This window comes from Maylandia zebra, linkage group LG7 (assembly GCF_041146795.1).
Source record: "Maylandia zebra isolate NMK-2024a linkage group LG7, Mzebra_GT3a, whole genome shotgun sequence".
NCBI classification, from domain to species: Eukaryota; Metazoa; Chordata; class Actinopteri; order Cichliformes; family Cichlidae; genus Maylandia; species Maylandia zebra.
Window position 1 is genome coordinate 17,705,894 of NC_135173.1, and position 27,213 is coordinate 17,733,106.

A 27,213-nucleotide genomic window follows, 5' to 3' on the forward strand; every position below is an offset into this window, starting at 1 on the left:
CCCTCAGGTGTCGGTGTGTTGGTGGTTCTTTGTGTCTGGGGGTGGGCGTCCGGGTACACACCGGCTCACTCCTTGGCGGCCGCTTGTCGGGGCCTGGGGCCTGGGGCTCGCTCGGGCCCCTGTGGAGGTGGGGTGCCCCCGGCCTCTCGGCCTAGGGCTCGGTCACTCAGGCGCAGCTGGGGGCCGGCGGAGCTCACGGGCGCGTCACTGCAACTCCCCCTGACTTCTGCTCCGCGGCTGCTGGGCGAGCCCTCATCTGGGACTCTCCTCAGCTCTTACTGGGACAGTGGCACGGCTGCCCCTCTGTTGGTCTTCCATGGTCTCTTGTGTTCTGGGGGCCTCTGGATGTCTGGAGTTTTGATCTCCTCCATACCCGCTTCACACCCTGGAGGACGGGGCTGTGGCCCCCCCACACTCCCTAGCAGATCATTACATGGAGAAACCTTTGGAATGCAAGCATGCTGATCCACACAGGTATGCACACATGGGTATTCACAGACGCGGACTAAAGCTTTCTTGGCTGCTGCCTCAAAGCACACTGTGCGCTGTCTATCTTGCGTGCTGCACAATATCGTTTATTACTTAGTAAATACTGATATCTATGACTAGCTAGTTTATTGTGATGGTGCTTTGTTTTCTCTATTATTATGTTGCTCTTTGTTGTTTGCTGTCTCCTCTGTTTGTTTTTGTTTGTTTGTTTGTTTGTTTGTTTTTTCTCCATACAGGTGACCCAGGAGTTTTGTTTTTTTTTTTCTCTCTCTTCCCCCCCCTTCTCACCGTCTCTTCTCCCCTTTGGCTTTCTTTCTTTCTCTCCCCCTCTCTCTCTCATTCATTCCCCCTGTCCTATTTATTATAAAAAAAAAAAAAAAAAAAAAAAAAAAATGACAAAGGATGAACTGAAGCTCTGCCATCACGTAATGTCGCATACTGCTGTTTCTGATGTCATTTAGAAAAAAAAAATAAAAAATAAAAAAATAAAAAAAATAATGTACTTTTGTTTGTCTGCTTCTCTGTTTTTGTGTCTTTATGTGTGTGTGTGTGTGTGTGTGTGTGTGTCTGTGGGCCTGTCTTCCTTTCTTCCATCTGGATTCTTTTAATCCCATTCTCTTACTCTAATCCATCTTTCTCAGCCTCTTCCTCCCACACTCTCTTCCCCTCTCTTTGCCCTCTCCTCTTCCTCCCCCCTATGCTTGTACCCCCCCCGCCCCCCTTCCTCTTTTTTTCTATGCTGCTGGATCGCTGCACCCAATTCACTTGGCATCCACTCGAGATAAACATGTTGTGGTGGACAGACGCCTGGGTCCCGGTCCGGAGGAGCGGTACGGGGAGGACAGACTGACGTGGGTGGGCCCTGCCCCGGTCCCAGCGTCAGCAGAGACAGCAGCGGGCAGCGTCAGCCACTCGGCCAGATGGTCTCGAGTCGAGTTCTCGCCACTGTTCATCAGATGCACCCACGCGCTCTGTCTTGCCTCGCCATGGCCCCCAGCATCATGTCACAGTGGAACCAGAGAAAATTAGCACCTAATTATAGGCTCCTCTCTGTGAAGAATGGTATTGGTTCAGGTGAACTGTGTCACCGTGTGGAGGCTACTTGGCTGACTCACTGTCATACCAAGGCCCACAGACCACACACAATTCATGGAGAGGCACACACACACACATACACACAAGCGAAAGGGTAGACCTCCCTCCTTGCTGGTTGGTTTGCGCCCCACCATGAGGACGCCACAACAGAATCCACTTGTGTTCCATCTCTGATCCAACAGGATTAATTACACAAACAACAGAAGCCGTTTCCCCCTGCTTTCTACGCTCCGCGGGCTTCCTCGTGTTGAGCATGGTGTAGTCAATCTTTACTGGGAACAATGGAGATTGCATTATGGTGTATTTTCTGGAGATATGAATACAGATGTGAGCTTGCCTATGCTGCCATCTTGTGATTGCATCTGGACAAGTACAGGATGCAAACAAGGTGAACTCGAAGAGAAACCCTTTATTATTTATTTGACGCAACACTGTATCGTGATATCGAGTTAAAGGTAAATGAAGACCTTTAGGAGAGTCGATTTTAAATGTTGGTTGCACAGTCTGAAGTTTGCCGGGAAGAAAGTTTTCAGCTCTCAAATATCTAAAGGGCAGCTACTCAGCTGAGAGCTGCGGTGATCGAAAAGAAAAATCCTGACAGCTGCTCAGACAGAGGAACCAGCAGTGGTCAGAAAATAGCTGCATGATGAAACTATGGAAATGTAAAACGTAAGAGATGCCTCTTGCAGAGCCCGCGAAGCATCTGCCAGCACAGCGTGAAATCAAATAAACCAAATCATTTTCATCTGGAAAGTCAGCAATTAAATCTTTATTAGGTCTGCAAAGACTTACCAAAAAAAAAAGGTTAATATAACAAAAAAAAGTCAATTTTGTCATTCTTAAATCATACAAAACCATACTGTATCACACTCTAAACACTGTTACTCTAGCATCTGTTTAACATTCGTGTACTTGTGCCATTTGGGGGTCGCTCAAGGACTTCTGAACCACAGTGCTGCCCCCACACCCGTCTGAATGTGGATGCATACCTGTGAGTGTACACGCACACATCATCTGAAGTTTAAACAATAATTTGGCACAATAGCTTCTCTGCCATCAGTAATTCTGTAAGCAAATGTCCTTGCAGGTTTTCTTGCATGTTTAGTAGATTGTGATCCCTGCTGAAGAGCAAACAGCGGTGCCGGAAATGAAGCACTGAATGATGCATGCACATGAGGAGGAAAGCGTGGAGGGTCAAAAGGGATGGAGTCTTTTTGTCACTGTTGCTGTTGTTTTTATGGTACAGCCACTTTGTACGGGCTTCCTGGCACGTTATCGTCGCCCCATTTAACAATGACGGTGTAACTGCCCTTGTCCTTCACGGTATAGGTGACGTTATAGAGCTTGTTGCCCATGTGCTTGACGTAGACCTCCTCACAGGGAGCATGGGGTCCGTGCACGCCCACCATCAGCATGTTGGTACCTGGATGGAGCGGCAAGAGGGAGATTTAATGATAGTGGTCTACAAAAGCTGGTGGTTGTGCAAGTTTAAATATTCTTTTATTCAGCCAATGAAAAGAAAATGTATGATGTCAGAGAGGTTTCCTAAAATGACAAAGTAACAGAGAAATATTCCTCGTTTCTGCAGTTCATCATGACCTCTGTGATCACATTGTCTTGTGTTTTTTATACCTTTTTATACTCTTTTCAGGAAATTAGACTTTATGTTTCTTGCGTAGCATTAAATATTCGAATATTACACTAAGTTTGCAGCTGTCTGCCGAAAGAAAATGAGCAATTTAACATTTACCAGCCATCTATGATGATGATGTTAACAAATTATTTGGTTGAGCCCGAAATAAGTGAGGGAGGTAGTGTAAAAAAATATAGAGAGCTTTGATTGTATCAGAATTTTAGGTTTTTATGATGATTTATTAATGTATTAATCCCTGACTCTCTTCCACAGTTTGTCTTTTGTCTTTTCTTCCTCCCTTCACTAGCAGCCGGTCACAGCATATGGATGCCCCTCTCTGAGCCTGGTTCTGCCGAAGGTTTCTTCCTGTTAAAAGGCAGTTTTTCCTTCCCACTGTCACCAAGTGCTTGCTCATAGGCAGGTGACCTGATTGTTGGGTTTTCACCTTAAAATATAAAACACCTTGAGGCAACTGTTTTGGGGAATTGAAACTAAATTTGGACTTTTATATTGTGAAATATGTAAATCCAGATCCCACTCATTCACTGCATAAAAAACCTGAGATTACTGAGGTCATAGCAGCTTAAAACTACGTGTTAACATACGGTTACAGTGTGAATCATTTAATAAACCTCACTTTGGTGTCTGTATATACCAGTGCTCAAATCCTGCTTTTTTTCTGTATTCACGCAAAATATGTTCGATCTCTATCGCCTCACCTGCTGTGCTGCAGTCGACAGTAAAATTGTTTTTCTGCCCAACCAAAGCCTTGGACAGCCCTGTTCCACGACAAACCACCTTGCTAGCATCTGACGTCATTTTGGATGAGGTGGTAGAAGAGGAGGAGCTGTAAGCACCACCCACTTTGGATGTTTTGGTAACCGTTTCGACCAAGACGGAGGAGGTCTCGTGGAGGCTGTGTCCCCCAGAAAGCCTCGGGCCTGCGGGAGAGAGAAAAAGAGAAAGAGAAAGAGAAAAAAAAAGTTATCTCCAGCCATCATGGCTTAATCCAGACATTACATAACACACTGGGTATTGACAAAGATATGAGGGAGGAAAAGCTGCTGTTTATAGGGAGAGTTTTTCCTCAACGGAAACATTCAAGGAAGCCCAAATTGGAAAAGATTTTATACCACTTTCAAATAAAGTGAACTTTCAGGGACTCTTGGGAGTTGTTTTCAAACTTGAAAGCATTTTTATGTAACACTAATAAAAAAAAATGGGAATGTTTATTTTCCGTCAGCCAGTGACAGGAATATATTGCTGCAGTGCAAGAGAAAAACAGCTTTTATCTAAGATGAACACGGAGAAGCACACACGTGGAAGACGTGACATTTTCATTACTTCTGCACTTTTCAGAGATGCACTTATCTCTCAATCGAAGACCTATCATGCAGATATATACTGTCAAGCACACCTGTTATTTTGGCTTTGAAAGGGCTGCCCACTATGTGCTGTGGCCCGCCGTATTTGATGGTGATGAGATAGTTGCCGGGTGCCATGGGTGTATAGGTGATCTTATAGCCTTCAGGACACTCCCGACAGTCCATCTTGACCTTGGACGGCCCGTCGATGTTGACCGACAGAGTGCCGGAGCCTGCGTTACAGGTTTTGACCACAAACTCTGAGGGTACACCTGTGAGAAGAAAGATGCAGATGTTTGAAGGGCTTCCCCCTTGTTGCAATTGTGCAAGAATATTAACAATAGCAGGAGCACATGGTGGTGAATGGCAGTGAAATGCACCTGTGGTTCCCCCTTGCAGTCCAGGGCCATGTGCAGTCACCATGCCAGGGTCTCCAATAAGCCCTGGATCTCCCACTCGCACTTTGAATGGGCTCCCAGGAATGTGGCATCCATTGAACTTGACATCTATGGAGTGAACTCCGTTCTCTCGTGGAATGAAGCGGATTGCACTCTTGTCTAAAAACACAAGAGGAGACATTTCTGCTCTTATGCTCACAGATGACGCGTTGAAATGAAAAAACCTGAGTTATCTCTGTTGTGCAGCCTACTTAATGCTAAAAGCTGAGGGTGGTGCATACCGCTGTCAAGCTCGGTGACATAGCATTCCTCAGAAGAGCCAGAGGGGGTGTGGACTTTGGCATCAACCACACCTCGGGCGCTGTTGCGCTGCACCATGAAAGATGCCTCTTGGTTCACCTTCAAGTCTTTCTCCTGCAAAAGACAGGTAATAATAGGATCACAAAATGTGTGTGTGTGTGTGTGTGTGTGTGTGTGTGTGTGTGTGTGTGTGTGTGTGTGTGTGTGTGCGTGCGGCCCACACATTTAGGGACACAATGTGTGTGACTCATCATGCCTGAACGAGAATAGATAGAGCATTTGCGTGTGAGAGGCAGAAAAGGTCAAAGATTACAGCGAGGCGTTTAGCGTTTTTTGCCCCACAGATGGACAAGAGGTCCTAGCAGACAGAGATAGCGTGACATTTTAAATGCTGCTGTTGCACTTTACCTGCCTTTTTCATTTTCTAGTGCGAGAAAAAGTGCTCTGAAGTGGCATTTCAGTTAACTAAAAATACATGGTTTTAGCATCGTTGGCAGCTGTTACGGAGACTATGAAAGCAAATAAAACAACATCTGTCTGCCACTGACACCGATATCGTGAGCTGTCAGAGGTATCTTTATCTTCAGCTCACAATTTGCTTTCTTGCTTTCACTCAGACGGAAACACAATCACAGCAGAGCAACTGAGTGCTCACATAGCACAGCTTGTGATGCCCCACATTACAGAGGGACAGTTAATCCAGCCCTTCATCACTGGCCAGCATCGCAGTATTATATTCATGGGTACTGCTCCAGCGCTGGCATTCAATTACACTTCAAGGGCAAAGTGCTTTTAGAAAGATCTGCAACCAATCGCACATTATGTCACATGCCATCTGCTATTCTACCTTGATATTCTGTGATTGCGTATCTATTTTGTCTGTGATAGCTGCTGAGACAAATAATTAATGTGACTATTGACAGCTGCGTATGTGTGTGTGGAAGTGTGCATATGTGTGCGAGAGCTAACCTGAAGGCTTGTGACAGTGAGCCTGCGGGCCTCGTCTGACAGTGTAGCAATCGGAACGATGAAGGGGCTGTCAGGGATGTGCTCGTTGTTGAACTTGATTGACACCTCGTAGTCACCTGGGGAGGCAGACAGGTTATTTACTTCCACCATCAAATGAAGTGGAGGAGGCTCACAGGAATTACTGAAAAGCTTAGCAGCTCAGAAACAAACACACACACACACACACACACGAGTCGCACTGCTAAAACATGCATGAGGAAAATACCACGGCTGTGTGTGATAGAAGTTCTACCTGGTTCTTTCACTATATAGGAGACACCGCAGGAACCATCTTTTCTGTCCTCAAATGAGATTTCAGCCTTGCTGGGCCCCTCCACGGCAATGGACAGGCCACCAGCACCTGCCTCTCTGGTCCAGATACTAAATTCAGCTAAAGATGATAAAGTAAAGGAGAATGTTAATCTTAAGGAAGAAGAATGTCAAAACACAGTCATTCCCGTTAACAGCATGGCTGTTTACAAACAGGAAACTCACAAGGCGCTCCAGCAACGCCTCTCTCCAGCCCGGGACCGCCTGCGCGGACCTTGTGTGCTCCACCCTCCCCCATGGGACCCACGGTGAACTGGAAGGGGCTACCGGGGACGTGCTGGCCTCTGTACTTGACGTTGACTGTGTGGGGTCCGATTTCCTGAGGGATGAAGCGCACACTGTAGGTGCTGCTGCCTCCATCCACGATGTCGGCGTCCACTGTTTTCCCACTGGGGCTGGTCACCTGAGCTGTCATGGCCTGGGAACCACTCTCAACTGGTAAAACGTCAGATCAGAAACAATCCAGGATATATATAATAGGCATAGAGTACATTGGTGATTTAGCAGGCAGCTAAAGCTGGATTCAGAGCTAGACTCACCCTCAGGTCTGGCAGTGATGCCGGCGAAGCTGCTGAGACTCTCTCTGCCTAGAAAGTCTCCAAAAACATCTCTGAATGGGCTTCCTCTTCCTCCCACCTGAGTGCTCTCCTCCACTCGTACTTCCCTCTTGGTCTCTCCACCGCGGATTTTGCTGATCTCTGTGCGTTCGGTGCGGGTGTAAGTGTGGCTGCTGCGAGTGAATGTCCTCGTTAGCCTCTCCTGAGCTGAAACCATCTGGAACCAGTTTCCTAGAGCAAGGAAGAAGCAGTGAGAGTATAAATGTAAAAATACCGTAGCTTCATTTATTTAAAATCGCTCCCCGTTGTTCCTCTGCTCTCTAACCATTTCTAACTGGCTTCTGTGCTCACCTGGGATCTTAAGGTTAAGACCGCATGTGCTTCCCACTGACGCAATGGATGAGGCCTGTCTCTTCCTAGTAATACTCTCCTTGATCCTTCCCTCTCCGGTCACCTTCACTGTGAAAGGACTTCCTGGAAAGAACACGCACACACACATATGCAGATTTAATTCATTTTAAGATAAAAAAATATCCTCTTTTTTTCCCAAAGTAAAAGATTCTAACCTGGGATGTGCTTTTCTGCAAACTTGATGTTAACAGTGTAACTTCCAGGCTCTGTTGGGCAGTAGGTCACCCTGCAAGTCCCATCCTCCACATCTTCACAGTTGATGTCCACTTTGCTCGGACCCTCAATTGACAGTGCCAGACCTCCGTAACCTAGGCAACAGATTTGACTGTTTATTTGCTTCTTTTTTGTAAAACTATGTCTGTGTGTCATGTACCATTTAAAAAGCATACCTGCATTCCTAGTATCCACAAAGAATTCAGCCATTTCAAAAGTGTGTGCCTCCACCAGGCCTTTACCGAAAGCCTTCACCCTGCTGGCCTCACCAATCTCTGACTGGCCAACCATGATTTTGAAAGGACTGTTGGCCACATGCATGCCATTCTTCCTAACGCTCACTTCATGCTCACCAACCTCCTTAGGAGTGAAAGAGATGCCTGTGGGCATAAAAAGAAGGGTCAGAGGAAAGAAATTCAATGCGACCAACCTGGGAAAAAAAGCCTAAATCCGTCAGGTGAATCTTATCAATCTTCTACTCTTCTTAGTCTTTGTGTAACAGGAAAATTAATATCCCACCGAGGTGTCTGTTGGGCAGTCTCTTAAGTAGGCACGGCTCTTCGTTGCCAGATGGGGCTCTGATACTGGCAGTCAGAGAGCTCAGATCAGTTTCTGCGATCTTTAGGGACACATCGGCCGCTGTGCCGACATTCAGCTGGGATGTTCTGGTTATGGAGTCATCCCCTTAATTAAAAAAAGAGATGATTTAGATCTTTGTCGAGCCATAAATGCAAGTGATAGTTTAAAGATTCAATATATACATCTATGTGTATAGTGTATACATATTATAATGTACTTCCTTACCAGTGATCTTGGCAGTAAAGGGACTGCCAGGAATGTGCTTGTTGTCAAATTTGACAATGATATTGTAGTCTCCAGGTGCTGTGGGCAGGTAGGACACAGTGCAGGTGCCGTCTTTGTTGTCCTTGCAGGTGATCTCAGCCTTGGAGGGGCCCTCCACTGCTAGCGACAGACCACCTGAAAGGGACACAAAAAAAAAACTTCCGCTATGTATTTTTTCTTTTCAGTTGTCTCATAAATATCACTAAAAAAAAAGCGTATGTTCTGCTACCTTCTCCTGCATTCTTCGTGACCACTGTGAAAGTGGCAGCCTTGTTGACCATGCCATAACTCAGACCTGGGCCATAAGCAGTCACCACTCCACTGTTCACTGCATCCACAAAGAACTGCAGAGGGCTTCCTAAAGAGTGCATAACCATCAGCAACCAGTGATTAATACTGCATTTTATATTTTTAAATCTGGAGCAAAATTAATCAATAGCACTAAATTCCGATCCATCCATCCAACATGGTGTGCTGCTGACCTGGTATGTGGTTTCCATCATATTTGATGTCCATTTCGTGCAGGCCTTTCTCCGTGGGCTGGTACTTAATAGTGATTGTGCCATCCTTATTGTCAGTGATGTGTGGGCGAGCAGTCTTGCCAGAAGGCATCCGCACTTCACCTGCAGAGGCAAGACGGTTAAATGTCAGTGACCTAAAAAATAAGATATTTTGTGGGCATGTGTGTGCAGACTTTTTGTGTGTGTTTGTCACACCTGTGATTTCGCCTTGCTGTGGTGTGAAGGGGACGAGAAAGTTAACGGGACGGAAGAGAGGATCCACAGTATCCCGGGGAACGACTGGCTCATTTGTGGCCTGTCAAGGAGCAAGAAAAAATGAACTGTTGGTTTCATTCGACTGAATGTCAGTTTAAAAGCACACAGAACTGTGGCAGCTAGCGAATAATCCTTTACTCACCATCACATGGAAGGGGCTTTTAGGGATGTTTTGTCCCCCAAAGCGGATGGTAATTACATATTTCCCAGGTTCAGGTGCTGTATAGTAAATGTCAAAGGTGCCATCGTGGTTTTCCACCACATCCATGTCCACCTCCATCCCCTGTGGGGTCAGAACCTTGCAGGTCACCTTGCCTTTCCCAGCAGCCTTGGCATCCACTGTTATAACTGTATCCTCAGAGGTCTGCAGCTTTTGCAGACTTGCTGTTAAGGACAGAGAGGAAAGAAGGATAAGTGGTAAAATGTGCTGCATTGATTCCTGTAAAGTCTTCCAGCAGTGCAGTGCAGATATAAAAGCAAAGCTTTGGATACTCACACACGCCGTGTCCTCCAATAGAAACTGCGGAAATAAAAAAAGAGCATGATGGTTAAAAAAACATGAACATTAAATTAAAATTGCTGATAATATTGTTATTTATCATAAGTATTTTCCTACCTGTGACGCGACATTTGCTGGCATCTCCTGTGGGCAGAGACTGGATACGGTATGGGGAGTAAGGGATCTCATCTCCTCCATATTTAATGGTGATAGTGTAGGGGCCAGTAGAGTCAGGCACATAGGAGACCGTGTATGTGCCATCCCTGTTGTCCTGGATGGTTGCATTCTTTGGCTTTCCCTCTGGGTCCTGTGACCAGACATTTCATGTTATTTTACATAGTGTCTTATTGTTTAGAAAATACTGTGTAATAGGAAGGAAAACCTACCAGAATCTGCACAGTGAGCAGTCCCTCTCCAGCGTCACGAGCATCAATGGTGAACTCAACAGGCAAGCTAGCGGGCACACCTTTGGTATCGAGACCAGGGCCACTGGCACGTACTTTACTGGCGTCGTGCCCAGGCTGAGACATTACCTTGAATGGACTGTTGGCGAGGCCAGTAGCAAATATAATTACATTTTCAGTGTGACAAAAAGGTAGAAATGGGACACAAAAATGTGTTTAGCGCTTCTAAATCCAGACACAAAGAGCAGAGATTTAAACAAGACATCAAAACAAATTGCCTGGATTACTCTTATACTCAGACTCTACCTGTGTGGGACTTCCTGGTCAGCATATTTGACTGCTACAGTGTACGGGCCATCCTGGGCTGGAGTGTAGTGAACTGTGTGGGTTCCATCACCGTTATTCTTCACACCAACAGGCTCCACGGTCCCTAGAAATAAAGACATGCCACATAATTACTGCTATTTGTCACTCACTTGGTGCATTAATGACAGTTTTTCTTATTAATAGAGCCCATTCACACCTGTTGGGCCATAGAGTTTGACATCCAGTGGGGCCTGTCCAGCCTTGGTGCAATCCACAGTGAAAGTCTGAGGAACATGGGCTCTCACTCCAGCGCCCAGACCTGGACCTGAGCACTTTACTTTGCTGGGATCCACGGGATCCTTAACTGGCACACGGAACGGACTGCCGGGGATCGGGTGACCTCCGTAGTTAATATTCACATCGTAGTCTCCAGGAGTGAAGGGCACATACTCCACACTGCAGCTGCCATCTTTGTTGTCCTTGCAGGATATTTTTGCCTCTGAGGCTCCTTCGATGGTCAGACCCAAGCCTCCTGTACCAGCACCCCTGTGACAGAAGCAGACAATTTAAAAAATGTTCACACTGGGGTTCTAATATACTCTCTCTCTGTGTTTTATCCACAAAATACAGAAAAAGAAAAACATTTTAAAGAACATGCAAATATTCTTTATATTCTTTTGTCTTATATGTGGTTCAGCAGTACCTGGTCTCCACGGTGAAACAGTTTGGTTTGTTGGTTATTCCTCCCTCCAGACCCGGTCCAAAGGCACGGACCCGGGTTGGATCACATCCCTCCACCACAGACACTCTGAAGGGACTCTTAGGCACCGGCGCGTCATTATACAGCACTTCAATCAGATGCATCCCTACACACAAACGAATACATCACTTACAGGTCTGATGCCAAACCTCTGTGTCTGCTTGTTTTTAACACAAGAATATATATATATATATTCTGTTACTGCTTCTTAAATTATGGGCCAGACAAATTCCCTTTTAGGTAGGTAAACATCTGTTTATTTATAAAAGACACTATCAAAAGCGCAGACGCTCGGGTGAATGTACAAGGCGTTACATCTGTTCCCTATTCATTATTCTGTTACAACATTTTTCTGACAGAGCCCTCTCAGTAGGCCTACACACCAGATTCCCAGCCACACTGCTGTGATATTAGAGCATGTCTGGTGGTAGAGAAGTGCTCTGTGATATCTTTGCTTTGTGCTATAGGTCTCTATTAATATCCCCTGTCATTCCCCTGCTGTACTGCTGTGTGCAGGCAGCCTTCAGCACACATACATACCTGGTTAAGAGCTTCTGTGCGCACTATTTATAAAACAGAGCCTGTCTGACTCTCTGCTTCCCTGCTCTCTGCCCCTCACATCATTGCACCACTGCATCATTCTGTATTTATACCCCCCTCTCTCGCTCACTCGCTCTTTCTTTTCCATCTCTTTAGCTTTATTCCCAAATGGCGCCCAATGCAAGCAACTGTTAGCGATTTTTTTCTGTCTGTATGAACTCTTTCACATGCCCTGTCCATGTAAAATCCTCCATTTATCTGCATCGGGTCAAATCTGGACATTTTTCACCACAGTTTATGTATGATCTAACATAATGACTGCTCCTACCATCCTCGAACGCCGTATATTCCACTCTGTAGGTGCCGTCTCCCTTGTCAGTAATGTAGGTGTCTGTATTGGTGCCAGAGGGGTTGATAATGTCAACCTTCACGTGATTTCCTCCAACCTTGTTGAGGGCGCGCGCATCCACAATGAAGTGGGTTGTGACTTCTCTGAGAACACCTAGAGAAGAAAATAGGCCTTCAGGTGCTGAGATATTAGATATCTTTACTAATACTTATTTCTGGGCAGTTGGCATATATGTTAAGGCGGTAACGACCAATAAAACAAACCTTTATGTCTATAATGTAATGCAGTGATTTATTTTGAGGTGATTTTGTCATGTGTACCTCTGGGCTCCACTCCAGGCCCGTAGACGTGAACACCCGTGGTGTCAACAGAGGGCTCGACCTGCAGGACCTTTGGAAAGTGGGGAATCACGTTTCCGCCGTACTTGATCGTGATGGTGTGTGTGCCGTGGAAGGGTGGGATGTATGTGACAGAAAAGGTGCCTTCAGCCGTTTTCTGGATGTGCACTTCCGCCTTAACCCCAGTCTCTGACACAATCTCGATAGTGAGCTCGCCGTCGCCTGCTCTGGTACAGTCCACAGTAAAGGTCGCTGGTTCACCCGCCTTGGCCCTCTCTAGACCGGGCCCACTAGCCGTCACCTTGCTGGGGTCAAAGGCTGGGCGGACTGCAGCTTTGAAGGGAGAGCCTGGAATGTGCTGCTCTGCAAACAGGATGTTGATGGCGTACTCGCCGGGCTCAGTGGGCAGGTATGCGACTGAGCATGTGCCGTCACCGTTGTCTTGGCACTCAATTTTTGCCTCGCAGGGACCTTCCACCGTGAGGCCGAGCCCACCTGCACCAGCTCCTTTTGTGTCAATAGTGAATGGAGCTGGTTTACCCACAACCCCTCCCTTCAGACCTGGGCCGAAGGCTCGCACCTGTGATGCAACAGTCAAGTTAGTTTGCGGGAGATGGTAGAGAAACATGTCTTCATACATAGTGCAGAAATCTATACAATTTTCATGATCTTTTACCTTTGATGGATCAGCAGGCATTACTGCTTCAACCCCAAAAGGGCTTCCCATCACAGGGTTCCCATCATAGCTGACATCAACCTTGTACTGCCCCTCTTCTGGGGGAATATACTTCACACTGTGAACGCCTTTGGCTTTGTCTGATTCCAGCTTGCACGGGATTGGTCGGCCAGAGGGCGAGGTCATCTTCACACCTACGTTGCCCTGCCCACCAGCGTCCTTTGTGTTAACTGTGAACTCCTGATCCTTTCCAACCTCCACTTCTGCATGAAATAGCACAATAAATTTACATAAAACATGTAATTATACAGTTAACTGGACTATAGATGTTTGATGGGTTATAACTTACTGGTATCTAATCCCTCCACTTTCACTTTTCCAATATCCATAGCTGGCGACACTGTGATGTGGAAAGGGCTCTTGGGAATGGGATCTCCTCCGTGAGTCACGGATATTGTCATGTTGCCCTAAAAAATAAATAAAAAAATTTAAAAAACACCAGAAGAAGAATGAGTATTTAATAATGCATGGCACTACTGTGAATAATTCCTTTTCTAATCTAACTGGACATCGAGCAGAGGTCCGCTGTACCTGTTGAAGAGCCGTGTACTTGACAGTGTAGGAGTAATCGTGGTTATCGATGATCTCAAAGTCACGAACTGCCTCTCCTGGGCCTGACGCAGCAAAATGCACCTCAGGCTTGGCCTTGCCAGCTCCCTTTGTGTAGATATTGAAGTGGGTTGGAGTGCCCACCTCCACACCTGAAACGCACATGCGTCTTGTCAAATTGTTCTATTACTTTGTATCAAAGCTAGAGCATTAAAGCAATGTAACGGAAGTGGTTGCGAATGTAAATACCTATACAGTGTAGATGTCACGAAAGCTCACCTGTCTTGTTGAGGCCAGGCCCTTCTGCTCTCACCTTTCCAGCATCGTGGGAAGGATCCACTTTCACTTTGAACGGACTTACTGGAATTTCCTGGGGAATACAATTACCAAGTAATGAAAATGAAAACTACTGATAATTTTACGGCCCGGCCCCCTCAGCTCAGGCAAAAACTGTTTTCTTACCTGATCTGCAAACAGCACCATGATGGTATATCGGCCTGGACCGGGTGGAGTGTACTTGACAGTGAAGGTGTCATTGTCATTCTTGATGATGTCAAAGTCGATGTCAGCCTCGGCAGGCCCAACCACCCCCGGGGCGCATTTTATTCCAATGCTGATGTCCCCTAACGGTGCATAACAATGAGCACAGTTCACAAAGGTTATTTAAAGGTTGAGCGTGTGAATATATTGAAGCAGTCACTCAACTCCTCTGGCTTTATTTATAAAATACTGTCATCCATTTCAAATAAATTCAGCTTCACAGATTCACTTATTCTTCTCTTTCTGTGCTCTACATTTTTTTTACATTTGCATGGTGCAGCACTAGTTTCTTTAGGGTCGACTAAACTTAGGAGTGTTTTTGTAACCACCCACATCATCTCCTTGTTCAGGCTCACCTTGCCCAGCCTCACTGCAGTCCACAGTGAAATATGTTGGCTCGTTAGCCTTGAGCCCCGTCTTCTCTACTCCGGGCCCATAGACCTTGACTCTGTCTGGATGAGACCCCTCTCCAACCAGCACCTAATGAATTCACAGTGTACTTGAAGCAGATGCAATTGATTGAAGTACAACCACTGCAGTCCTCTTATTTTGTCTATATCTGGTGAAGTATCATCCTATTAAATAGACTTAATTTCGAGAGCGGTATAAAGTCATGTGTGCGCGCGTGTGTGTACATCTACAAGCCTCTTACCCTGAAGGGGCTGCTGGGCACATTGACCTCGCCCCAGGTGATGATGATGGTGTGTTTAATGGGCTTGACAGGAGTGTATACACAGTGAAATGTGCCATCTCCCCTGTCAGTGATCTTGATGTCTATGGTGGAGCCTTCAGCATCCTTAGTGGATACAAAATCTTGTCAGGTCTGGCTTGTACACCCCACATGAATATAAGTGACCCACTCCTATGAATGCAAAACAAGGATTCCAGGCCATACCTGTGCGTAGATCTTGAGTTGACCCTTCCCAGCCATGCGGGCGTCAACAGTGAATTCGGCCGGTTTGTTCACAATGACACCAGTCGGCTTCAGGCCTGGACCATAAGCTTTCACCTTGAAATACATTATTTGGGATGCAGTTGAAGATCTCGGCGATGTGATTTGTACTTTCTCAGTTTATAAGTGATATCAGCTAGAATTACCTTTTCAGGGAAAGCATCATTGGCTGCGGGCAGAATGTGAGCCATGAAGGGGCTGTCCTTGATGTCTTCATCGTCACAAATGACATGGACAGCATAGTCACCGGGCTCGGTGGGCCAGTAGCGTACGTCACAGGAGCCATCGCCCTTATCATCACACTCAATTTTAGCTTGTGATGGGCCTTCAATCGAGAAGCCTGAGAAAAATGAAGCATTCACACGTATAAAGCTCAGATTTAAAGCACTGAAGAATGGTATTACTTTTCTTTCATAAGAGCTTGCATAACCTGCACACATCTTACCCAGCGTTCCAACTTCAGTGCCAATGGCCTCTACCACAAAGTCAGCAGATTTTCCAACCATGCCAGTCTTCAGACCAGGACCCCAGGCCCTCACCTTCTGAAAACCTGCCTCCGCACCCACCTGAACTTCGAAAGGGCTGCGGCACACAAGAAGAAAAAGAAGTATACACAATATTACCTGGCACAAATGTGATCGCGCATTATTAATGAATCGCTGAAGGCAACAATAGGACCCTACCTGCGTGGGATGGGCTGGCCTCCCCAGGTGATGGTGATTGTGTATTTACCAGGTTTAAGGGGGTAATATTCACACTCATACACGCCGTTCCCCACATCTCGCACTTTCACTTGCTCCTCTGCTCCAGCTGAAAAGGAATAATATCAGCTCAGACGCATTTTATGCATTTCGTTTTGTTGTTTAGTGCCGTATCATACGCGTATGTGAATGCAGACAAAGGGCCCAAACAAAGGAAATCATTCTAAAAATGCACGAGGAGGAGTGATGCAGAGAACAGAGCTGTCTGACTCACTTGGTCCTTTGACTGAGACGCTCAGTGCACCGCTGCCGGCTCCCTTGGTGAAAACTTTGAAGTCTGCAACCTCCTTTACTCTCACACCTGTAGGCTGAAGCCCTCTGCCAGTAGCTCTGCAAGCGTTTGGGTTTATGGCTGAAAGGAATAACAACAAGTGTGAGAAAAATATTCAGCAGCAAAAAAAAGCAGAGTAGCCAAGAGCTGATTGCAGCAATGTTAGTAGCAAATTCCAATTGAAGTGTTGAAGTGGGATTCCACAAATGTTGACAGACTGAACCTGTAAATGAGAATGATGCTTTCTGCAGCACAAATTTCAGTGCAGTGCTGCACAAAATATTGACACATTACGGGGCATCAAGGAAGCATCCGGCAACATTTCAGTCAGTCACTCTGAAATGTTGAGGGCAGGCTTTGAATGGAATATTGGCTGAGGCAAATGCAGCCATGATGAAAACAAACATGTCGACAGCACAAGCACAGATATTTTAAGAGAGAGGAGCAAAGACAGGCAGGAAGTGGCTGAAATTCTAACTGGGAAAAACTGCAAACTATGTGTACAACACTGCATTTCCTCTCTCTCTCTCTCTTTCTCTCTGAACATGACTAAACCACCAAGCTTCAGGACACGGGACGATAGAGCAGGCGGCCAAGCATGGCATAAAGCCACGGCACCAAAAACTCAGAGGAAAGCACAGAGGGGCATCTGCAGGGCCTGGCGCACAGGATTGCACTGTGTCAATCTGGCTAGGCAAGAGGCACAAGCTCCTCCAATGAGACAATACTAACTTGGACGGTCAGGTTTTGGGGGAGGAGCCCCCGTCGCACCCTTCGCTCCAGGAGGGGTGCGCACTGACTGAGGAGTTATCGGCAGTGGCGCTCCCTTGGGAGGAGCAACAGTTGGAGCTAGAAATGACAAATAGGAAGGATTATGGACTTTACAGGGTGGCTGTTTCCAGGATAAATAAAGTTGACTGTGATGGATTGATCACCGTGACACTTACAGCACGGTAAGAAATCAGATTTGTGTGACACTAATTTACAACACAGACAGATGGCTCACCCTCTGCGATGTTGACAGTAAAAGGGCTCTTGGGGATCTCCTGGCCTGCGAAGAGCACATGAATCTTGTGAGGGCCCTCCAGAACAGGACGATAGGTGCAACGGAAAACACTGTCCCCTTTGTTTTCCAGGATGAGCTCCACCGTGTCCTTTTTGCCTTGAGGATCGACGATGACCACACTGACATCGCCATTACCAGCACCTACGTTTGCCAGAAAACCATTGATTATTGGAGGACTGTTGTTTTCTATATGATTTCAGTAAGCAGTGGGTGTTTTTTTCATGCTTACCAGCTGTGTAGATGTCAAAGTATGTGGGTTTGTTTGCCACATTGCCTGTGGGCTCCAGACCTGGTCCCCTGGCCTGGACTTTGCTCGGGTCCCCTAAAGCTTTTGCCACATTCACTGTGTACGGGCTCTTGTCAATGTCCTGGCCTGCAAACAACACTTTCACCTAATGTTGAAGGAAAAAACAAGACAAATTGAATACAGAGTCCGTTTTATCCTGTCGTGACCGTGTTTATAGTTAAAACACATAATAAATATTGCCAGTGGGCTCTCACCTTGTGAACTCCCTCAACTTTAGGAACATAGGTGACAGTGTAGGTTCTGTTTTTGTCATTGTTGGGTTTTACTTTTGCCTGAAGAACAAAAAAGTCAAAGTGAGAGACATTTAGTCAAAGATGAGCCAATTTTTTTGTGTTGTTGCAATGGTCACAATGTAATATTCATAAACTGTATATAAAAGCTGGCCATATCTTCAATTTCTGAAAAGTGACACCAATGTGTCTGCCTTCAACCAGCGCTCTTTCTGATTACTAGAGGTGGGAATACCCATACAACCCACGGTACTCAGCATATTGCAGTTATTAGTATTTTGCAATGGATGATTAGGATAACGGTTAAAGCTAAGTGTGTCCAGTGTTTGTTGTGTGCATTCGAGCTGATTCAATGTAAGTTTACTCAGCTCGCATCATCTCAGGATGGTGGTGTATGAGATGAGCCCTCTTGCTCACTGTATTTCCAGGGAACTTAAATGTATTTGATAAAATATCGAGTTTTTTATCGACACAAAGTTGCCAGACAAAATATTTTTCCCTGCCCCTACGACCTACTGTTCTGTCTGCTATGAGTCCATATTCAATTCAGTTCAATTTTATATACACCACAACAGTTTCCTTAAAGTGCTTTATATTGTAAGGTGGAAACCTCAACATTCAGACAACCCTCTATGAGCAAGCCCTTAGCGACACTGGCTGGAGTGAGGGAAGGGAGACGGGACAAGGACAGGACAGGATATGGGTGAAGTCACTGTAGCTACACCCATCTTTTATATACAGTCTATAGTCAGATTAGGCATCTACAGAGTTAGAAAATCTTGCCTTTCCAGAACTGAGAGGCATGACAGGCTTTACACTTCTCCTTGATTAATCACGCTTACTGCCTGCTGCTAATGCTTGTTAGTGATTTCCACGTACGTGTGTATAATACTGGCTGTCGTGTGTTATTCCATTTGACAGTTTCACCTAACTACACCAGGAACATCGTTCCTAATTTGCTTTGGCATGTTGACAGTTGTATACAGACAAGCAGTAGAAAAAATCTCACAGAAGTGACAGAACTTCCACGGAAAACTAAAAATATTTCCCATCTATGTTTTTCTGCTGGGATGCAGCTTTTGTTTTGGTCCATTATGATGAGACGCAGCAGTAGTCATACACAACACCCATTTTTTTGGTTTCAAACCAATGCCCCAGTGTCACCTGGATTAGGTCATTTCTGGGCTGACAAAGTGAGGTCTAAATTTAGCATTAGGGTTAATAATTCAATAATTTGACTGATAATGGCACTAAAGAAAATGTAAACCTACAGTTTGGTACCCTGTACCTTTTTCCTGAGGGCATCATCTCATACTCGTTATGAAGGATGTGATTTTTGTCCTTAGTAATTTTCAGAGCCTGCTTTATCACTGACTCTTCAAATACCTCCTGGAGGGATGATGAAGGGGGCATGCCAACTATCTTTCCAGCCCTTTAATCAAATTTTGAATTTGGGGCTCTGAGCTTGACGAGCTTGCCAAACAACCCTTGGGTATCATGTATGACTCGCCTCCTCTTTGTGTCCCTCTGGATCCTCCACGTAGACCAGGACTTCACCACTGCCAGCTTCCAGAGTTTCCACAGTGAACACAGCTGGTTGCAGTACCTTGTTTCCATGAGGCTCAATGCCTGTGATATAAATATAGAAACACGAGGCATGTTTTTTCTTTCTCATCAGAGCAAACAAATAGGCCCCTCTAGATTACAATTATCCAATTAATATAAAGCATTGAGCTTACATTGCTGTGCAAGGCAGGCAAATGCAGTGAGAGTACAGAAAATAAATTTTTTAATGCAATCGGATAAAATATGAGTTTCTTTCACAAAAGCTTGGGGCAATGCAACACTTACAGACAACCAAATGCAACAAAGTGATGCACCACCAAAAAAGAAGTATTAAAAGGTTTCCCTGAGGGAACACACTTGTGTTACTGCTAAATTATCTATACAGTAACAGTACCTAGCATCACTGTTTTCAAGACTGAGAAGGTGAACATTCATTATTCATGTCATAGTACTTGTACGAACTGTTGTGAGCTGTTCATTCATTCATGTTGGGATGCCCACCTGGTCCATAGGCTTTGGCCTTGTTTGGAAAAAGCTGTCTGGGCTTGAGAGGAGCTCCAGGCTTCAGTTTTGCCTTAGGGAACTGAGACAGGTAGGTCATCACCGAGTGCTCGTCCACATCTGGGTCGACAATTTCCTCGGGGGCAATCACCTGAAGCGTAGAAATCGGCCAGCGTTAAAGCGGTTAGTCACACAAACTGGCTGACCTTTTCTGTGGGAAAAATTTGGTGTTCATTAAAAAACTGTTTTCAATTACAGACGGCACGGTTTTGCTTTTAAGCAAAGACCACGATGACAGCTGTGACCATAAAAAGACAGCACAGCTTTATTTATGTCTTAATTAAACATACTGTCTTTTTTGCAACAAGGGTTTTGGGTTACTCTTTATACACATTTGCCTTATTAAGTATAGTGCAGTGGGATTTAATGAGGATTAAAACTTATTTATTCCCTTCACCCCTGCTCCTCTCCACCCCTTTAGCACTTGTTTGCCTGTCTATCACACACTGGCACAAAGCCCTGCGCCACACTGGTTATATTTAACCTCAGGACAGCAGGGTTAAGGATTGTTGCCCTCAATAAGCCAGCAAGGGGGGGATTTATTCTGAGCCAGACCTCTCCCACATCTCCTTAACAACACCACAATGGAATCCAGCCCCCAGCCCTGCAACGCCATGACATACAGCCCCTGGCTATCTCACCAATGCTAAGCCTCATGGAGAGTAACTAACCCTGTGCCTTAGACAAACAAGTAAACAACGCGCACGGTGCACATTTCAATACGGAGACTGGGTCTTACAGACGGGACTGAAAATATCGCACACTTCACATTGTTATTCTGATGAACGCAGGCATATTTACACCTCAGTTTCAGAGGCTGGCTCGGAAGGTGTTAAGAAATCTCACACCTCCACAAATTCACAAAATGAAACTCCTACACACTCACTTACTAAGAGCTACAATAAACTAAATGGAAATATTAGACCTGAGCTGGGTAATAAATATTTCATGGCATCCTCCAGCATAATCTCCCTGGAAAAAACTTTGGTCTCTTTATAGTTCTGTTGTTTTTCCCCCCACTTCAGTGTTGCCTTCCATGTGTATGAGATCTGTTTGCATTTGCAAATTAGGCTTCGGTTTAATCTGCCAGTAGTTGGTTTGTTCTCTCTGAACCTATGTCCCATGAGTATAGCTAAGTTGCCAATCAGAAAACTGAAGAAACACTCTTGCTTTTCATGTTGCATTGTTTCATGAGATCAGCCCCACCCAGCTGAGCTGCAGTACACTCAAAGGCAGTTTGTTACTGGCGTCTATCATGCATCTTACCTGTGGCACACCCAGCCAGTCATCAGCCTGTTGCATGGCTTCTCTGGCATTCTGCACAGGCTTGTTTGGGTCCCAGTCTGCCCAATCCGGACACAAACCTGACAGGACGCAAAAAGGCAATTTAGCTCTGGAATGACTGACGTAGGCGGTGTTAAACTGCACATGGTATAATAGGGCCATTTGGGTTGTCACTACTATCTCTCCAACACCTCTAACTACAACAGCGACTGACCTTACCCGCACTTCTGCTCTACAATCTCTCAGGACTGTTCAAAAGAAACAGCTTCGACAGACGCAGTGGCTAGCCTGCTCTGTGCCGCTAATGCCTAAATTGGATTAGTGTTGGCAATGGAGTGGCCACTCACTCAAAAGGCCCACGCAGGCACACCACAGAATACCATTATCCAATTAGTATGGACAAAGAACTATTGTATTAACAGGGTTGAGTTTACATGTGTCTAAAAGCAAGTTTTTTTCAGCACAACGCAAAATAAACCTTTATAAAAATGTCACGTGAGAGATGTCAGGGAGTTCCTGCCACCATGCTACGCTTGATGCTTTTAAGCCATGCCGTAAAGGCCATTTTAACACCAAAGGAGAAAAGAGCATCTATGCTTTAGTTGTATGAAAACTGGACAGTAACAGAAACTGTAGCTAACTGCATGTCAAACAGGATATCCTGTTGTTCAAGGTCAAGGTAACTAATGAACCAGCTCCTTGTACTTTGGGACGTGAAGTGGAAGCAGAGCCTCTGTGTTTTGGTTTTTCAGAACAGAGCTAGTTTCATCAGCTACCCTGCTGTATTTCGCTGACAGGACCTTGTATGGTCAGTGTTGCAGCACAGTGTTTGAAAGATGCGTCTCCCCAGATCAATGGCTCATGTAAACACAGTTAAACATGGTGTTGTACACTTCTCTTGCTACTCCTCCACCTTTCGCTCTGTAAAGCACAGCTAGAAGTGGGTTCTCTAGTGTTCATTGCTGGACACAGAAGCCTTAACTGGCAGAGATTCACATTGCGGCCTTGTGGTCTTTGGATCTGTGGCTTAGGCACCTCCCTGTGACAGATTATTCTGCATTTTGATGCAGGGCCAAGCATCCCCCTTGACAGAAGAGGAGGAATGATGCCCAAATTTGGGGGTGTTGTGTAGCAGCAAAGCTATAAACACTAAAGCTGGGCCTGGGCCTCAGGGCCTGATACAGTGAGGTTGAAGGCTTCAGTGACTGTGGGACAGCTGGCGGGGACATCCTCCGGTCATCAGCAACCTCTCTGCAACCCCATGACACTACCTGTTCTCCAGAGACAGATTACACTGGCTGACGTCTGAATCTGAAACGAGATGCGTGTTTGTGTGTGTGTGTGTGAGTGTTAGACAGAGAAAGAGTAAGAGAAACCAGGCCCCGATTTCTAAATGAGGAGACGAATTCTCCTGAGGAAGTGATAGCGTTTCAAATGGGCACATGCCCGACCTCAAATTCCACTAAGAAAAACTGCCACGCAACAAGCCTGTCAACAGACGCTGTGCATATTCTGACTCAGCGCTTGCACGACCTGACCTGTAGAGTCAGTCGATGCCACTACAAGCTTCTTACCAGGGGCACAGTTGTCAACCAGAGCTCCCAGGGCTTTGCCATCCCGCCAGTCACGGTTGAAATTGTTGATTGGCAGCTGAGGCACCTTGTTCTGTATCCAGCCCAACAAGCGCTGCTTCGGGGTCAGCTTTTTGGCCTCCTCGTCGTCCTCGTCATCCCACATGGGCATGGAGATGGAGTAGTGGAGGATGAGAGTCCAGATAAGACCCAGGATCAGCTTTAGATTCCCATCCACAATGGCTTTGCTATCTGTAGTTGGACAACAGTGACAGCGGAGTTCATGAGGATTTAGAACTTGCTAAAAAAAATCAACACGATAAACTTTCAATCTCTGTTTTCATGCTTATGGGCCATCCTGATAAGATACTAGATAGATTTTAGGATAGTAAGATGTAAGCATAAGTGTAATCTATCAAATAGTGCTCCCCTGGCATTCTGCAGAGTTGACCAGGCTATTTTGGGTAAAAATATAAACAATGATGATTGACTGCTGAGAAGACAAGAATCTAATGCTCTTCCCTGTCCCCCACCACTCACCCCACCCCCCAAGTCCCTTTCTCTCAGACAGCTGTCTGGCTGAGGACCCCTGACAATCTGTCATCCAGTCACAATGGTAGTCTGAAGATAGTGACAGCTGAGGATATGTGGAAACGGATCCCTCTCTGCATAAATACCACTTGGATTTCAATTACCTCCTGAACTTGTTGCGCGAGAGTGCGATAAATCAAATAGATGGAGATTAGATTCATTGACAGTTAGCGTGCGGCTCATTTCCTGAAGTTCATGACGGGAAAGTTTGTCAAATAGCTCCCGATAACATCCACTCTAATTTTCGAACTTCATCCATTTAAGCCAAATAACCTCCGACGAGAGGCAGGACTTTAATGTGTAATCGACTAATCTCATTTGATACACCCCACTTAATTCACCGAGGCTTTAATAACGAGGCGCCTCTGATGCCAGTTGTTTATCACAAGAGCGTTTTATTGAGACTCTTCTAACTTTTCATAGATCTGCACCCCCCGACCCCCCTCTCCCCCCCCCCCCCCCCTGTCAGAAGGCAGTGTTTGATGTGTCGCTGTCTGACTGACAGAAGCAGGTGGCACAATGTGGCACAGTGTGGTTTTGATCCCGCTGTGTCCGGCACCAGCGTGGTCAAAGAGACAGCCATCAAATGGCATCTAGTTACACATGGTGACACATGAGCATCTAAGCCCGAGGTGATTTGTTTTTTTATGTTATTTTATATTTTTCTTTGTGTCTCTGGGTCACTGTAATGAGGCTGAGACATTATCTCGAGACGGCTGCAGTAACCCCATAGCGCTGCATGAAGGGAGATGGTGCTAGGAAGCAAAATGCCAGGGCTGTTATTATCACGCCCTGTTTCTGTCAAAGCAGTCTGACCTAAAGTGTGTCTGTACAGCTGCGACAACTGTGCCAGACACACACCACCATATTAACTCCTAGACACAATATTCAGGACATGTACTCTGCTAGACTTTGAGGTAATGCCTGTGATTGTGGCCTGTTCTTCCCTGTGATGAACAGAACTCCTGTGATTTGAGAGATGAGTGTTTTCCCCCGGTGTCATCGCGCACACCCGTAGTGCTCTTTCATTTGGACACGCTGTGGCCTTCACAGTCCAACGGCCAAAGCTTCAGATATGCCAGGAATTTCACTCAAGTGTGTGGCAAGGATCATTAGACACCAGAGCACAGAAATGTAATAAATACTCTCATTTATAAAACACAGGGTTGTCTACTGTCAGTATGGTGAAGCCATATGTCATCTTAGTTTTCATTTAGACCTAAAATTCTCCTCCCTGTTTGTTAAATATCTTTAAGAGGTGGCTTTCTGTTCACTCTGCTGGAGAAAAGTCTTTCTATTATGACCCTGTCGACGTGACAAAAACATCCACAAATCCACAACAATTTATTGTACCTTCAGCTCTCTGCAGCACTGTCTGATCCTCAAATCCCACCACAGTTAATCCTCACCTCACATACGTTGCTGATGGCTCTGGATAGAAATTGGCTATCAGTAGAGAGCCTCTGTGAGTTCTTTCTGAACCTTGACCTGACGGAGACAGCTGCCTGTGTGTCCGTGTGTGTAGCTGCTGTCCGCATGTATGAAGTGTGTCATTCTCATTAGCGCAGTCCTACTGAATTTCCAGCCCGTAATTTACCACACTGCTGCAGTGCGAGTAAGCAAAAGTAACAGTGTTGAGGCGCCGGGTTTTGGCCCTGGCACAAGTTAATGACCTCAGTGGCACCTCCACAATAATTTTCCAGTGAGCTGGTGACCTCTCTCAGCACTGCCTTCAAGGGGCCTGCAAAAGCCATGTTATTGCTGACTGACACCTGGCCTGATAACATACCAAAATAGAGTGTGTTTGCCATGGTCCTCTGTATGTTTTAGGATCTAGGCGACATAAATTTCTTTTTCATAACTTGTTCCTAAGTAATAGTGGCCTGTTAGGGTTTTAGGACAACAGTGAACTTTCCAAACAGCTAATAGAGCCCAAGGCTGGCTTACCTATTGAGACCAGTTTGATATGCTCTCTGTCCAGGAACTCTAGTGCCACAGAAACATTTTCCAGTTTCATCTGACGGAAGTTGGGTCTGTTGTGGTGCTTTCTGTACATTTTCTTCTGGCTCAAAACTTCCAAGAGCGAAATGAGCTTCAGCCCATCACTAAAATCCTTCTGCAAGTCGGTGACGGTCTTGTTAACGCACTTGAGGTGCTCGTTGCACCACCTGGTGAAGGTGTTCTGCTGGATCTTCTTCCACGGCGCGTCCTCGGCCAAGTCCTTCTCCGTGGCGGGCATCTCGTCCTCCTCCTCTTCCCCGAAATCAGTGGCCTGGTAGTACTGCGGGGGCAGCTGGTCGTCGCCGTAGTTGGTGCTCATCATGATGGCTTTTTCCGCGTCCACTTTTATACCTCGGTGACACTTGTGTGTTGAATTGTGCGCAAAAAAAGAAAAAAACTTTAGCGGCTCGGTGGCAAGCGCGCTCTCGCGGAGGAAAGTTCAAACTCGGATGAGTTACACACAAAAAAAAGCAGCTTAGAGATTTTTCGGATGTACGTGCGAAGAAGCCTCTGGTGTCAGTGATGGATTAAATGATCCGAATCACAACGTGCAAGACAGCTGGTCGTCTGTTTTGTTTTTTAATTGGCACCCTCCTGATAAGTCGTCCCTTTTAATATGGCCCACGGGGGGAAAGAATGTCGCTTTTTCAAGTTTCGTGGCAGGTGAGCTGGAACAGCACCGTTAAGAGTTCCCTCTGTTTTAACTTGAAAGTCGGGTGAGGAGAGAGATGGGTTTATAAAGGACCCCCCGGGCCACGTCACCCAGCGTCTGTGATCATAGTCTATTTGCTAATCCACGCGGATAACGGGAGTCGGTTTACGGGGAAGATGGGCCAGTGATTGGTCAGACATTAGGCAGCGCAACAGTTGTGGCATGCTGCTTATTTTTAGGCGCTCCTATTTGGGCTGTTGAGGGGGGGGGGGGTTGCTGGGGCTTGCCGATTGTTGTGAATGTGTTATGCAGCTCGGGGTCCAAGTGGCTGAACCACTGAACTAAGAAAAGAAAATGAAACGTGCCCTGAGTGTCTCAATGGCTCTTTTTTTTTCTAACGATACAGAAAAGTAGGACTTTACATCCTGAAAGTCCCTCATTGTGGCCTGGGACAAAACATCTTAAAGGATGAGGTCACAGAGGTGAAGATGAAGTCGCTGCATTACGTGGGGTTGACTGCTATCTGCCACCACTGAGTGAAATACATCTGTGTGCAGGCAAGCAAAGCTCAGAAAAGCTCGTGAGATGATGGTTTTGAGTTATTGTCTCTCTCAGCTTTCAAATTTCAAATTTTAAAAGCCAACCCCTTTGTGGGTCAAGGTTATCCAGCTACATGAGTAGAGTTTCATCTCCAGCTCTGATCAGTGACAGCACGATATCAGCACCTGATGAACAGTGTGTTTGTGAGAGAGAGAGTGGGAGTGTGTGTGTGGACAGCATCAGCTCACTGAAAAATTGATTATCTGTATTCTAAATGAGTAGGTCAGAATAAACACCAGGCTTGCAGCGGCTTCAAGGATTGTGGTGGTGCTGTGACTCAGCACTGACATGGCAGTGACACCAGATGCCAGCACCAGCCTTGATGAAGTAGTGGGAGGTAAGTATAACTGTGACACATGCAG

At 45.9% G+C, this 27,213-nt stretch overlaps 1 protein-coding gene across 2 annotated transcripts; it reads right to left on the minus strand.

The window, feature by feature from the left end:
* Window positions 1-2,323: 2,323 nt before the first annotated feature.
* Window positions 2,324-26,315, minus strand: LOC101468348 (filamin-C). Of its 2 annotated transcripts, XM_004567748.6 has the most exons (47): window positions 25,546-26,315; window positions 23,011-23,259; window positions 21,419-21,516; window positions 20,093-20,243; window positions 19,536-19,654; window positions 17,990-18,067; window positions 17,718-17,880; window positions 17,429-17,629; window positions 17,155-17,271; window positions 16,366-16,503; window positions 16,074-16,200; window positions 15,836-15,972; window positions 15,537-15,730; window positions 15,334-15,447; window positions 15,091-15,234; window positions 14,795-14,918; window positions 14,361-14,521; window positions 14,178-14,268; window positions 13,881-14,050; window positions 13,639-13,756; window positions 13,290-13,552; window positions 12,596-13,193; window positions 12,255-12,428; window positions 11,330-11,492; window positions 10,844-11,172; window positions 10,627-10,750; window positions 10,303-10,459; window positions 10,034-10,223; window positions 9,914-9,937; window positions 9,560-9,801; window positions 9,358-9,457; window positions 9,124-9,264; window positions 8,871-8,999; window positions 8,603-8,776; window positions 8,318-8,482; window positions 7,975-8,178; window positions 7,741-7,893; window positions 7,526-7,648; window positions 7,157-7,405; window positions 6,783-7,052; window positions 6,541-6,678; window positions 6,249-6,364; window positions 5,261-5,393; window positions 4,962-5,138; window positions 4,635-4,853; window positions 3,937-4,158; window positions 2,324-3,007 (listed from the first exon to the last, which is right to left on the minus strand). In XM_004567748.6, the coding sequence occupies exons 1-47, from the start codon at window positions 25,919-25,921 to the stop codon at window positions 2,820-2,822; spliced, it is 8,235 nt and encodes a 2,744-aa protein (XP_004567805.1). In that variant the 5' UTR covers window positions 25,922-26,315; the 3' UTR covers window positions 2,324-2,819. The 2 variants fall into 2 exon arrangements, with proteins under 2 accessions (XP_004567805.1, XP_004567806.1); XM_004567749.6 differs by lacking the exon at window positions 17,155-17,271.
* Window positions 26,316-27,213: the final 898 nt, after the last annotated feature.

What these genes read in the sequence shown, in the direction of transcription:
- LOC101468348 (XM_004567748.6), bottom strand. Translation starts at nt 25,921, where the DNA reads ATGATGAGCACCAACTACGGCGACGACCAGCTGCCCCCGCAGTACTAC. An exon ending in GGTTGACAACTGTGCCCCTG is followed by an intron (nt 21,517 to 23,010) that starts GTAAGAAGCTTG and finishes GCGTCCTGTCAG; the next exon opens with GTTTGTGTCCGGATTGGGCA. An exon ending in TACTGTCAACATCGCAGAGG is followed by an intron (nt 17,272 to 17,428) that starts GTGAGCCATCTG and finishes TGTCATTTCTAG; the next exon opens with CTCCAACTGTTGCTCCTCCC.